Genomic DNA, 14,888 nt, shown 5'->3' with positions numbered 1-14,888 from the left:
ACAATTAAATGAAAGTTTAATTCTGTAAATATGCCAAATAGTTTAATGTTATATACTAACTACATTACAAATGATGCATTCTATGTCATTAAATTTAGAGAAGTGGTAAGAAAGTTACATTTAGTTTAATTTTCCAAAAAATCCCACCCCCATCAGCTTCAACATTTCTGCAAACTTTATATCTCTACATCTATACCACTTTGAAAATAAAAGAAATGTAGCAAAGACATATTAAATATCAGGAAAAATTCCTTACCTGCGTACATATGGTACGTAAGTCTCTCAATCAGTTTAACAACAGTTCCTGCCTTGATAATAGGAATTCCAGATTTGGGCTGCATGTTCTCTTCAAAAACAATATTCTCTTCAGAATCAGGTTCTGCGAACCTATAAAGTTCAGGGCTTGGAAACCTCATCTGCTCTTCCTTCTCTTCCTGTAACATTGTTGCATCTAACATGCGCTCCAGAGTGCTTCTGTACTGCAAAGAGATCAAGGCTGCCATCCAGTTGTTTTTCTCTTCAGCCGATTTAGCAGCAAAAATAACACTGTTCTCATCTTTTAAAATGATTTCAAAGGCATGCTTGTATTCATTAGTGTCATCTTTATCATTGATCTGTACCTTTCGCATGAAAAACTTTTCTTTCAGACGATATTCTGCATTACTAGCACCAGGAAGTCTTGGTTGGCCATGATTTGATTTACAACAGATCATTAGACCATCAAAGAGAAATATATGTCTCTCATGCTTTGCACCGACACGTGTGAGAGTCCCCTCCATTATAAACTCATTGCAGCACTGTCCAATGTCTTTACCCTCCCAACCATCAATGTTCTTCTGGATTTCATTCATTTTCTTAATTGCTAGTTGCTTTCCCTTCATTTGCTGACTATAAAATCGGCATGCAGATTCACTTTGGAAAGGGTAAAAATACATTAGTTCATATTGTAATAAATATGTGTACTAGCAAAAGCATAGTTACCATTTACTCTGCTAACTTCCAAAGGAGTTCCTGATGGTATTTAAACAACAGAAATTACAAGAATCCTAAAGCTTAAACTGTATTAAACAAAATACAAATTTTCATAATCTCAAATGGTTACACTTCATTTATGAAATACAGAATTCCAGTCAGTAAACATGCTTTGTACTGTAAATTAACTGGCTACTAGTCATACTTCTTAATAGACACTGTAAACATATGAAAAAAGTAAAAATTGGCACCACAATACTGACTGTATTAAAAGTTCTCAGGAAAAGTTATGCATTTTAAGTTACTCTATAGGAAAGTTTAACAGGCAGTGAAAAAATATATTTTCCTTCAACTTACCACTGGCTTCTCAAGATGCTTTCACTAGGAGTATGTAGGAACATATACACATAGAAGAGGTTTAAAACAATAGCTATCTATGTTTTGATGTCACTTCCTCTGAAAAAATAGGCTTACCACAAACTACTTTGTTCATTGTTTACTGAAAGAGGAAACTAGGAAGCCTGGATTTATTCAACAGGGCAACTCACAGCTAAAAACAGGAGGAAAAAACCTGAAGTTTGTTTACCTAAGCCTTCTTTTCGCAAGACTTTTTGAACATGTCCTTTCCATACTACTCTGAAGATTAAGCAGGGCTGTAATTGCTTGCTTCAAACACTCTTTGTCTTCTTCATCTTCACTTTTCTCTTCTAATTGCTACAAACATCAGAAATCAACAAGAACTACTTATTCATATATAACTTTACAGATCAGATTCTATCCTTTAAACATGGCTTAAATAACATAAAGTAAAGGTAGTCCCCTGTGCAAGTACCAGTCATTTCTGACTCTGGGGTGACGTTGCTTTCACATTTTCACAGCAGACGTTTTACAGGGTGGCTTGCCATTGCCTTCCCCAGTCATCTACACTTTCACCCCAGCAAACTGGGTACTCATATTGCTGACCTAAGAAGGATGGAAGGCTGAGTTAACCTCGAGCCGGCCACCTGAACCCAGCTTCTGCCAGGATCAAACTCAGGTTGTGAGCAGAGCTTAGGACTGCAGTACTGCAGCTTCACCGCTCTGTGTCACAGGGCATAACAGACAGAGGAAAGGAAAGGTCCCCTGTACAAGCACCAGTCGTTTTCAACTCTGGGGTGATGCTGCTTTCACAATGTTTTCATGGCAGACCTTTTTACGGGGTGGCTTGCCATTGGCCTCCACGGTCATCTACACTTTCCCCCCAGCAAGCTGGATACTCATTTTACCGACCTCGGAAGAATGGAAGGCTGAGTCAACCTCGAGCTAGCTACATGAACCAGCTTCCGATGGAATCGAACTCAGGTCGTGAGCAGAGGGGTCTGACTGCAATATTGCAGCTTTACCATTCTGCGCCACAGGGCTCTTTCGCATAACAGACAGAATAAATCTGTAAAAGCAATTTACATGAGAACCTGTTCAAAAGCTCACATCTCTTAGAAGCTCAAATAGTGTGAAGACAGAGGCTGCCAGCTCCATACCCTGTAGCCCATTTAAGCTATGGATAGTTTAAAGAACAGAGTTTAAATGGGCACGTTATGGAAGACTGATCTTGTGATCTGTGTAGTTAGGAAGAAGTCTGAAGATTATCTATCCAGTGTTTACCAAAACCTAGGTATTTAATTTTTGCCTTTTGTACCAAAGAAAAGCTTGTTCCAGAACACACTTCTGCTACTGGAATATTGCATGATAAAGCAAACAATGTTAGATGGACTTCTGAGCCCATAGAGAGCAATAGAAAGTGCTCTCTCTGCCTAGATGCACAATCCAGAACAGGGCACAAAGTGTGAACGGACCCCTAAAACAACATGGAATCTCTTCCACTTGTCTGATGGGAGCTTTTGATCCAAACCTTTTATGACAACCAGTGAGATACAATTGTACTTCTGAGCTCTGAGTTATTCCAAGAGCTCATTTAGAAGGCATATATGCTGGAAGTAGACAACCTATCCCTTTAGCCACTTTAGGTATTTCATATGGCTGTGGTTTAAGTTTTCCCAATTAGTTATTCAAGATCAACTATTCACATCCCACTTTTTAGTCAAAAAAAGATCAAGAAAGCCAACAATTGAAAAAAAAAAATACTTAAAACTTTACAATATCATCAATACAATTTTTTTTAAAAAATCAGCCACTATAAACCCAATTAAATTGAGACAGTAGTAATAGCAACAATTAAAATAGCAGAAGCAGTTAAGAGAATAGGTTATTCATTATTCATTGGAAATTCAGGTGAACAGAAATGCTACAGCTTAGATTAGTAAAGCTGTCAGTGAGAATTTCTGGAGAGGGTATTCCACAACCTACTAGAGAAAGGCCTGATTTCCAGTTGCATAACCTATGAAAGCAGAGAAAGGTTTTTTGTCTATAAACCGCAATTTCCTTGGCTGCTTCTTTACACGGGTCTCTTATCTCAGCTGTAAAAACTTCCTGTGAATACAGCTATACAATTTTTAAGCTTCCAACTAATTGTAGCTCACCAACCCAGCTGCTATCAGACATGTCAAATAACCAGGCCACACCTACGACGGACAACAGAAACATAATTTTTTGTATTCTTTCTTTTGTCTAAGCTCCCTTTCTTAGCAGTTTAACATCTGGTATTTGACAAACCCTGTCCCCCAACACCACTTGTCACAACCTAGTGCTTTGTTTGATGTGTTAAATGTTGTTTGATATGTTAAATGTTTTCACCAGGTGAAAATGTTATTTGTCCAAACATTCTGTTAATTAGGGACTAGTGTGTAGTGTAGTGCTGTGCTCTTACTTTAATGTTTAGCATTTTAATTACTGCCTCCTTATTTATTTTTATTTATTTATTTAATTCGATTTATATCCCACCCTACCCCACCGAGGCGGGCTCAGGGCGGCTTACAACATAAAACCAACAAAATCAATTTAAATATATTAAAAATACATTAGTAATTATAATTATACAATAAAATACTTAAAATACATATAAAAAACATAAAAACACATAAAGCTCGTAGAGCTCACATCAATATATACTATGCTGCCATTCTTCAAATCAGTTCTTCAGTGTTCCAATATTAGATAGTCTGATGTTCGAGATTAGATGTTCAGGCATTCCGATAGCAATTTACTTGTATGCCAACCGGAAGAGGGCTGTTTTGCAGGCCCTGCGGAACTGTTCAAGGCTCCGCAGGGCCCTCACCTCCTCCGGGAGCTGATTCCACCAACAAGGAGCTACCACCGAGAAGGCCCTGTCTCTAGTCACTTTCAGACGGGCCTCCTTTGGCCCAGGGATTGCGAGAAGGTTTTGGGACCCCGATCTCAGCACTCGCTGGGGAACATGTGGGGAGAGACGGTCCCTAAGGTAGGCAGGTCCCAGGCCATAAAGGGCTTTAAAGGTCATAACCAGAACCTTGTACCGAACGCGGTATGTTATCGGCAGCCAGTGCAGTCCCCGAAGCCCCGGCTGAATGTGCTCCCATCTAGGGAGCCCTAACAACAGCCGGGCAGCGGCATTCTGCACTAGCTGCAACTTCCGGGTTCGGCACAGGGGCAGCCCCATGTAGAGGGCATTGCAGTAATCCAGCCTCGAGGTGACCGTTGCATGGATCACTGTTGCCAGGTCGTCGTCCTCCAGGAAAGGGGCCAACTGCCTTGCCCGCCTAAGATGAAAAAATGCGGACTTGGCAGTGGCCGCTATCTGGGCCTCCATAATTAAAGTAGGCTCCAATAGCACCCCCCAGGCTCCTAACCCTGTGCGCCGCTGACAGGGGCACACCATCGAGGGCCGGTAAGGGAATCTCCCTCCCCGGACCACGGCGACCAAGGCAAAGGACCTCTGTCTTCAACGGATTTAGTTTCAGCCCGCTCAGCCTAAGCCATCTAGATACGGCCTGCAATGCCAGGTCCAGGTTTTCAGGGACACAGGCAGGCCGGCCGTCCATAAGTAGATAGAGCTGGGTGTCATCAGCATACTGGTGACAGCCCAGCCCATATCTCCGGGCAATCTGGGCAAGAGGGCGCATGTAGATGTTAAACAACATTGGGGAGAGAACTGCCCCCTGAGGGACCCCGCAATCCAGCGGGTACCTCCGGGACAGCTCACCCCCAATCGCCACTCTTTGTCCCCGACCCTTGAGGAAAGAGGTAAGCCATTGTAGAGCCAACCCCTGATTTTTTTTTTAATTTGGTGGCTGCAATTTTTGTGCCCTATTGGAGATAACTTGCTTTTATACAATCTTTCACCTTATATACTATCTTTCACCTTAATTCTGTAGCTTCTCATTTTATTGTTTAAAATCATTTTATGGTATTTTTATTCTGATTTTCTATTTGTAAGTCTCTTCAAGCATTTCTGAAGAGTAATAAATCCCAATTTGTCAACTGACTTGCTGGGTGGCCTTAGGACACTGCCTGACAGTGTTTCAAATAAACATAATAACTGAAATACTGATCGACCTTACAGCAGTGCTGTAAAGGTTACTGAAATTATATAGGCAATATTTTGAGTGCTCAAAAATTATATAGTCTTGACTCCTATGATTCAGTTTTGATAATGAACCCTTTCCCCCAGCTCGGGTGGTCTTCTGCAGGCAAAAGAGGTCCATTTTATAGGCAGGAAACTCCATTGGTGGAGGAATGGAATTATAGAATCCAATCCAATAAACAATTATTGAAGGATTCTTAAGCATAGAAAAAAGAAACTGAGGAATAACTGTATATATTTTGAAGAAACTCACTTCAACAAATATACTTTATGCATATAGAAATGCTGAAATAAAGCTCCTCCTACATTTTCACTTTTATCATCAAAATGCAGGGATCTCCTGTTTCACTTATTATACAGAAAATGTACATGCCATCTCTTCAGAGATCTGCTCTGCTAAGAAACTGTATCCCACAAAACAGTATATATAACAGCACTGGGTGCATCTAATGGAAAACAGAAAACATGGATATGCATCTTTGGAAAAAATGGGAAAATCTGTGGTTTGCACAATCAGTTCCTGTGGTATGCAAGTGCTGGGAAAACTCATGTAGCCATTTTATGCATCATCAGATAGAAGCAGCTATAAAACCTCCTTTTAACGCATTATTTCTTCAGCAAGACTTTCTTAAATCAGTAGGATCATATGTCGTATACTACCACCATCTAATGTTTAAGTAGGGTAACTGCAAAAGTACAGTACAGGAACAAGTAATCAGTACAGTACAGGAATAAGTCCCCTCCCCAGTTTGAATCTAGACTCCCCCATGAATTCACTAAGGTTGCAATCCTAGGGTTTTTTCCCCCTGAGATTGTACCCTTGGATAACACTGGACTTGTCATAAGAGAAGATTTGCTCTCCAAGTGAATGCAGGCAACAAACTCACCCTACCATATCTGCAATATGGGGATAATACTGATTTGCATTACAAGGCTGCTATATGGATAAAAGTTAATGTCTTAAGTATTTTACACAAATGCAAAGTATTATTATTAGAATAAATAAAATCAATATGATCTGTATCAAGAAAATAAAGAGTTCAATCCAGTGACCCATCAGTGGAACATGCCAGTAAAATTGATTCTGTCCATGCTCTTTTCCACAAACTTTCAAACCCTCAAAAAATTAATTCCTGAGGTCGCAGGACCCATATGGATTAACAGCCATGTGGGCTGGGGGTGGAGGCAAGATTGCCCCTTCCTTCTCTTCCATGTACACAAGATGAAAGCAGTGGAAGGTTTTTATATGTGCTTGTGATCCACTGCCTGTTTAGATTAAAACTGACAAGTTACTTCAGTATTATATATTTAATATTAAGATTTTAGTTTTTAATAATACAACTATTTTTCTTCTTACCTTTAAAAATTCAAAATAGTGAAGGCAATGGTAAACAGGAACTAGAAGCAGCCTGGGCAAAACATACTGAACAGCTTCCTTAAAACCATCTCCTATAGACTGGAAACAAAAACCGCTTTAGTATTACAATCATGTTAACACAACACTTGCAGTATCAATTCTATTAATTAGTATACCTGTAAATAGAATGCTGCTCCAGGCTTTGATAACTGGCTAAGAAAATGGTCATGAAAACCAGTCCGTAAAACATCTTGAGTGTATGTTTCGTAAGGATCAAATGCCAGTTCCTAAAGGATTACAAAATAAGATTTTACTGAAACAGTATTCAAAATACCTACTACAAATATCACACTCAGCCATAAAATCAAATGTTCAACTGAAAAGCCCACACAATACCAGGCTCTACTTTGGAACAACTCCCCGCCCTTAAGATATCACAAACCTGATTCTTCTAAACCAAAGTCTGGAGATTCAGGAATGTGCAGCAGGTTTACAAGCTCCATTCCCATTCTGGAACAGGTTACTTTCCCCATGCCCTGATTTTCTCTGTCTGTAGTATACACTGATTTCTCTGAACAGGCCAACTATAGTTAACATGCTGCCTCCAAAAGCAGTCTTCCCATGAGAGGGGAAGAAGGTGGAAACACATGTGTTTCATGGCAAATTCCTATGCCAGAGCCATATGACTGGAAGATCTGGCTTGTGTAACATGCACTTGGCCATACTCTCAGGGGGGAAAAAATGAATATTCTTGCATTACCAAAACATGAACTTTCAGAATAAAAGACTTAAAACATATTAACTTGCATTCTCAGATAACAAACTTGACTTTGAAAGCACTTTACTGGACTGCATCTTTAACCTTTTCCTCTTGATGATGGGAGAGAGAGAAGGTACAGAAGAGGGAAGCTAGGGAGCATGTTTGTCACTATAACCTGATTTATTTCATTTTTAGCCCACCTTTCTAATTCAGACTCAAGACAGGCTATAAAATGCAAATATGACACTTCCTCATTTTAAATAGGACTGGAAGCAGCCCAAAGGCATGCACACTTTCTTCTGATCCCTCCACCAAAGCAAATTCCCTCCTGCCCTTACAATTACGATTCAGAATTACATGTGGACCAGACGTTAACCAGGTCTCATTTAAAGCAGGGTTTATAAATTTGTTTCAGCTGCTGCTCAGCTCTAACCATGGCTAATGCTAGCATAGATCCAATGCTAAACCGTTATTAACGTAAAAAAGGGAAAATTGGAGGGAAGGGGATATGTCTTGCGGAAAACAGCAGCAGTATTTTGCCTGCACTGAGTCTTTGAGAAAGCAACAGCAGCTTTGTAGCAAACTCCAGTTTTTGAAATTTATACTCCCTCTAAGCTGTGGAGTCTTGTGAGCAAAAATTCTACTTTGTGGGCTACTGGCATTAAAGTTGTGAGCTACTGAATACATTAGTTTGCTCTGGGACCATTTTTCTTGAGCTAAGACAAAAAGGCTAAAAAACTAGAGGCTAAAAAACTGTGACCTAGCTCACACTAGCTCAACTTAAAGGGAGCGCTGGCTAGGAGTAACTGGTCTCTAAGTAACAAAATTGGGCAATTCAACAGTTTTCAGCCAGCAGAAGCTTTAGATAGTAGAGCAATAGAGATAGATTTAACACACACATTTATCAGGATGATTTTTGAATATTGCCATTGGGACAAGCTAAATCTTACCTCAGCTAAATCTTCAAAACAGCTTCCTACTAAAGGATGGGGACTGCCTTCATCTGTCATTTCTACTGTATCTTCAATATGGCCCAACAACTTCACACTAAGTTCATGAATATCTGATATTCGACTGAATATATTTTCTACATCCTTTAAAAAAAAAGGTTGGTACATAGTAATTGAAGGAGCTGTGAACCTTAAGACATTTTACCTAAAGTAAATAAAGGACAAATCACAATACACAATCATTGGTAGCAATATGGATATACTGATTTGTCAACTAAAGCACAAATAACCGTTGCATAAAGTCACTGTAGAAGCTGAAAGACTTAAACATTGTACATATAAGAGCATTAACCCTAAGATTTAAAAAGCTTGTATATAACTGAGATTGATTTTATACTTATGTTCTATTTTGAATAGCAGCCCTGTGGTGCACAGAGTGGTAAAGTTGCAGTACTGCAGTCTGAACTCTCTGCTCACGACCTGAGTTCAATCCCAGCAGAAACTGGATTCAGGTAGCTGGTTCAAGGCTGATTCAGCCTTCCATCCTTCCGAGGCCAGTAAAATGAGTACCCAGCTTGCTGGGGGGGGGGGGGGAGTGTAGATGACTGGGGAAGGCAATGACAAATCACCCCGTAAAAAGTCTGCTGTGAAAACGTTGTGATGTGACGTCACCCCAGAGTTGGAAACTACTGGTGCTTGCACAGGGAACTACCTTTACCTTTATTCTGAATGTATGTTTTTATCTGGGTTTTATTTGGGGAGGGATGGTGGCTCAGTAGTAGAGCATCTGCTTGGGAAGCAGAAGGTCCAAGGTTCAATCCCTGGCATCTCCAAAAAAGGGTCCAGGCAAATAGATGTGAAAAAACCTCAGCTTGAGACCCTGGAGAGCCACTGCCAGTCTGAGAAGACAATACTGACTTTGATGGACCAAAGGCAGCTTCATATGTTCATATCTAGAATATATATTCTATCTCAAGGTTTCCCAAACTTTTATTTCCCGTGGCTCGGTTATTTTTACACTTCTGCTTCGTGGCCCACTAAAATTTGGGGGTGGAGCCAGGAGACTTTGGGGGTGGAGCCGGGCGACAGGAATTATGTCATTTCCTGTGGTGTCAAGGACCAAGTGATGTCAATTCCAGGGCACACTGAACCAAAACTCCACCTTTTCCTGGGATGTCACTTCCAGGGCATTCCCCCAAACCTGCCTCTTCTTCGGAAGCAAATTCATTTTCAGAAAAATCTCTCTGAAACTCATGCTGAACCAAAATGGGGGTGGAAAGTGGGCAATCCTCTCTTTTCACCCCAACACCTGCATGCACCTATCTGTTTATGTATTCTTCTCCAGGCTTGCAAGCACTCCTAGCGCCCATGTTCAATTGCCTGCACCACCTACACAGCAGTGACCAGTGTATGCAGTTGGGAGTGCTGCTGCCATTGCCATCAGGAATGCCAGCACTGTGTACCACCCATATTGGGCCCTGGCAGCTGCTCTACCTCAAAATATGCTGACACATTTAGTAGGCCCTTCCTTCAGCTGCTACTACTGGAACCCTGCCTCAAGCTACAACCAAGCTTGCTTGGTTTCAAGAAAATCTTTTGACAGCTATTTTTCATACTTTTCTTTGGTTGAAACACGGGAAAATTGCTGTGAAAGGTAGCAGAGAACTGTATTGCAATTAATTCATTAATTTCAAGTTATATGAAGTTCATACAAGTTTTTCCGCAGTTATCCCAAAAAGGATATTTATGAGAGGCTTGCAGCTTTTTACTGGTTGTGTTCCCATGCTGTGCAGATACTTAGTCAGTGAACTACTTTCATCCTTTTTAATATCTACAGGAGGAGTTTAATTTTGGGGTCAGAAAGCTGTTAAAAGCAGGACCAGTAAAATGGTGTGAAGTTCATAGTACCATCTCTTCCAGTGCTGTTGAGATACACAACAGTAATCTCCAATAATCTCTTTCTGCCCCACACCTCTTACTCTCACTCACTCATACAGAAATCTCACAGAAGGCCACCTGGCTACAACTGGGGCTGCCAAATTTTCATTGGCAGAGCTCCTATGTCTGCAACAACAGTATGATGAACAGATAAGTTTCATCCAGTAAAAATGGAAGGAAAGAAAGAGAAAGGGAAAGAATGAAATGGAAGGGAAAGAAAGACATGGGAAGAAAGAACATAAACATAGGAGGAACCATGTTGGATCAGACCAGTGGACTATCCAGTCCAAAATTCCCTCATACAATGCCCCAAAAGCACCAGAATGTCCACCAGTGGGGCCAGGGCACTAGAAGCCCTCCCACTGTTGCTTCCCCCCTCCAGCACCAAGAATACAGACAGAGCATCACTTGCATGGAAAGAAAGAAAGAAAGAAAGAAAGAAAGAAAGAAAGAAAGAAAGAAAGAAAGAAAGAAAGAAAGAAAGAAAGAAAGAAAGAAAGAAAGAAAGAAAGAAAGAAAGAAAGAAAGAAAGAAAGGGAGAGAGAGAGAGAGAGAAAGAGAGAGAGGGGGAGGGGGAGAGGGGGGGGGAGAGAGAGGGGGAGAGAGGGGGGAGAGAGAGGGGGAGAGAGGGGGGGAGAGAGAGGGGGGGAGAGAGAGAGAGGGGGGAGAGAGGGAAGGAAGGAAGGAAGGAAGGAAGGAAGGAAGGAAGGAAGGAAGGAAGGAAGGAAGGAAGGAAGGAAGGAAGGAAGGAAGGAAGGAAGGAAGGAAGGAAGGAAGGAAGGAAGGAAATAAATGAAAGCCTTCCTCACCATCAGATGACCACAGCCAGCAAAAAAAAAATTCTGCCCAGGGGTCATTTGATAAAAAACTGGAATGCCCACTTCCCGCCCCTCCCAGCTGAAAAACACACACACATCCTTCTTTGCGGCCCAGGCCTCCCAGGGAAATCTCCCCAAAAGAACATACTGCAAGGCACATGAAAGCTCATACCCTGAAGAATACTTCATGGGTCTAAAGTGCCAGTGGATGCTAGCTTTTCTCTCAAACACTGGGAATGGGGGAGAAGGAAGGAGAGGCAGCCCAGCTCCTCTCTGCAAAACACAGAGACGGGGTGGGGCTACCTTTGGTTTTTCTTGTGACCTGGTAGTGAGGCTTTCGTGGCCCGGTACCGGATCATGACCCTGCAAATGGGAAACACTGTTCTATCTGATTTTTCTTTGACTATATTGTACTGTACATATAAGAGCAAAAGAATCTTAAAACTCTGCTTTGCAGATAACTGATCTGATAACAGAATGTTACAGTTCATGATATCTTTTTATATCACTCTTTATATGAGCACTCCCCTTCCCTGCAACATTTGTGCTGATTTACCCACAATTTTTAAGAGTTTTGAATTTTAGGTTCACCCCAATTTAGGAACAAACTATGAGACAAAATACAATGACACTAAATTAACTGGAGAAAACTGTGCCGGTTAAAAGAACATCAGAAAACCCAGGTCTCTGACTAGTCTGTCTTTAACTATATGTATTATTCCAAATGCAAAACCAAAAGTTTTGAAAATATCAAAAAGACTGAGTACTTACATGACCTGAAAACAATTTGATGTTTGTAATAAAAGGTTCTCTAAAAACTTTTATTACAAGATTTAGCTCCCTTATATACTGCCGGACTTCTGCCATGAATGATTTCACAAGATCATAGTAGGTTTGTTCCCCTGAAGCAGAGGGTTCTTCATCAGACAAAGTCAGTGTACTAATATCTTCTACATCCTGATGAAACATATCCATCAACACCTGTTTAAATAAAAGTGGTTTAAAATGTGAGGTGATAACATTTTTTTAAAAAGTGCATTTACAGATGGGTACTGGAAGAATCAAAGCAACTGCTGGCCAAGTTGACACAAAGTAAAATGGAAAAGGTTCTGTGTATCATCTTGAAAATAATTTATTTTACCAGACATAAAGAAAATAAAGTCTCGGGAACAACAGGCAGTTATACACCCAAGCATGCACTGCTTAATCTACTAATGCACCCATGAACAACATCTTGTATAGTAACCAGAAAGGGAAGAAGGAAATCTTAGTTCCATCTTACAAAGAAACAAATTGCTTCAGAATTTCAAAATGCATTGTAGAAATTCAGGTATAATGTTACTGAACAATTACCGATTTACTCAAAGTATTAAACTATAATTAATTTTTTTTAAATGATACTTTATTTCCTTAAACTTGATGATTTAAAAAGCAAAACAAGGAAACAATGACTAAAGCAAGGACTCATTCTCTAATCTAAAATTGCGGGTTTTTTAAAAAAAACCAATGGTGGTAGTGGAAAATGCAGACATGGCAACCCTGTGGGGTTTTCAAAGCAAGAAATGTTCAGAGGTGGTTTGCCATTGGCTGCCTCTGTGTAACAACCCTGGACTTCCTTGGTGGTCTCTCATCCAAGTACTAACCAGGACCAGCCCTGCTTAGCTTCTGAGATCTGATGAGATAAGACTGGGCCAGGCCATCTGGGTCACAGTGAGGTAGGTAGGTCTGTCTGTCTCTTCTCTCACACACAAACACACACTCACAAACTCTGGTTGAGGGAAGCCAGATGTCTTTTGGGCCATGCATCACAAATAAGTTCTTTTCTGCAGAGTCCAATGCTCTTTGAGGAGTGTACCAGGAGAGGCGGTTCCAAAGTGATGTGGGTCCCGGGTCATTTAGGGTCTTAGGTTTACATTAGAACCCTGAAACTGATCTGGTACTCCACCTGGAGCCCAGTGCAGTTAGCGCAGCACTAGTTGTATATGTGTTTTGTGGGGTCCCAGTAAGGACCTCTGCCACTACATTCTGGACCAGCTGCAGTTTCCAGGTCAGTATAAAAAGATTTCAAATTAACACTCAACCCATTTTATGTAATTCACTGATAACTATATTAGATTATAATCCGCAATGCTCTTCTTGACCAATGTTGTACTATTACTGAACCCTATTTGTAAGCACTGATGTGCTTCAGACAGCAATTGCCACTAAGAATAGGGTATTTATTGAAATGCCTGTTAAAGACACTGTAGTGCCTGAGAGGTTTTTCAGACCTGGAGCAGAAGGTTGTGCAATACTGATATACCAGCATGGGAAGCTAGAAAGCTTGAAGTATTAGGAAATAACTTCAATTTAGCCCAGTAGAAGTTAACTCCCAAGTAAACATGCTTGGTTTACATACTAAAATATTATCATTCTTTTGACTATAGCAATACTTAGTGATTGCAAATATAAATAATACCTACCTTATCAGCACACATTGCGACCTTAATATCTTGTTTTGTTATTTCATAATGTCTTATATTTCGAACATAATTCCCAACCAACTTTAAGATATCTGCAGAAATGTATTCTAATACTGCTACTATGTAAACAGATACTTGATGGTCAACTTTATAACCTAGAACTTCCTGAAAGTAAGAGAGAGAGAAGCAGATTGTTAATGTTAAAACCTTAAAAATGCATATTTATAAATACTGATAAGCCTATTAAACAAGAGTAGTGAAGCAGGTTCAGGTTTTGAAGAGATGTTGGACTGGATTGGCCATTGGCCTGATCCAAAATGGCTTCTATTATGTTCTTATGTTCAACAGAACTAACAGCAACTGTGTAGCTCAAATGAATTTACTAGTAAAGAGCAAACAATTATTTTAATATTATACAACATATTTAAGCTATTTCTTAGTGAATTCACACAACAGTTATTGTTTTATGCGAAGAAAAAAGATATTACCAGAAAGTCTCAAGAGGCTGATTCAGGGCTTCTGAAAATCCCAGGTGTCTGGCTGACTAAACAGTTAAATACCTGGGCTTGGATCATTGGAAATTTCCAAAGACAGAAGAAATTTTCATCAGCAAAACATGAAATTTTTGCCTCTCATCTACTGGAGTCCAATATGCACCCCCCCAATACTGCTATATGGGGCCAAGGAGCCCTAAAGAACAGCAAGAGGGTGGAGTTGTTGAGGAGGGGGAGAATTGGCAAAAAGTACAACCCTTTTCTGTTCACAGAAATCTGCTGAATCCAGCTGCTGAATGTGAATGGGAAGGGGTCATAACTCAAGTGATGGAGATCTGGCTTTGACTGCATAAGGTCCCAGATTCAATTGCCAACATCTTCAGTAGAAAGGATTAGGTAGAAGATGAATGACCTCTACAAAAACCATGGAAACCATTAAATTTTTAATTTAACCATGGAAATATTAATACTGGGCTTTTAAAAAATTATTTAGAACATTTCTAGGCTGCTTTTTCTCCCACATGTTCCTCAAGGTGGCATCAGAAAATTAAGGACTCTGACTAGTCTGTATTTAACTATATGTATTATTCCAAATGCAAAACCAAAAAACACCAATAGATATATACAAAATGATTAAAACAA

The 14,888-nt window shown here is 40.2% G+C and overlaps 1 protein-coding gene across 1 annotated transcript in view; it reads right to left on the bottom strand.

The window, feature by feature from the left end:
- SOS1 (SOS Ras/Rac guanine nucleotide exchange factor 1) overlaps nt 1-14,888 on the bottom strand; it is a 111,623-nt gene that overhangs the window by 46,174 nt on the left and 50,561 nt on the right. The window contains exons 5-11 of the mRNA XM_060248563.1: nt 13,753-13,917; nt 12,062-12,271; nt 8,535-8,678; nt 7,001-7,111; nt 6,825-6,923; nt 1,559-1,686; nt 257-912 (exon numbers count right to left, since the gene is read on the bottom strand). Of these exons, the coding sequence (XP_060104546.1) occupies nt 257-912; nt 1,559-1,686; nt 6,825-6,923; nt 7,001-7,111; nt 8,535-8,678; nt 12,062-12,271; nt 13,753-13,917 (1,513 nt within the window). The remainder of the gene's footprint in view (nt 1-256; nt 913-1,558; nt 1,687-6,824; nt 6,924-7,000; nt 7,112-8,534; nt 8,679-12,061; nt 12,272-13,752; nt 13,918-14,888) is intronic.

This window comes from Heteronotia binoei, chromosome 1 (genome assembly GCF_032191835.1).
Source record: "Heteronotia binoei isolate CCM8104 ecotype False Entrance Well chromosome 1, APGP_CSIRO_Hbin_v1, whole genome shotgun sequence".
Taxonomy (NCBI): Eukaryota; Metazoa; Chordata; class Lepidosauria; order Squamata; family Gekkonidae; genus Heteronotia; species Heteronotia binoei.
Note: the sequence above shows the minus strand (reverse complement) of the source record. Positions and strands in the feature narration are given on the sequence as shown.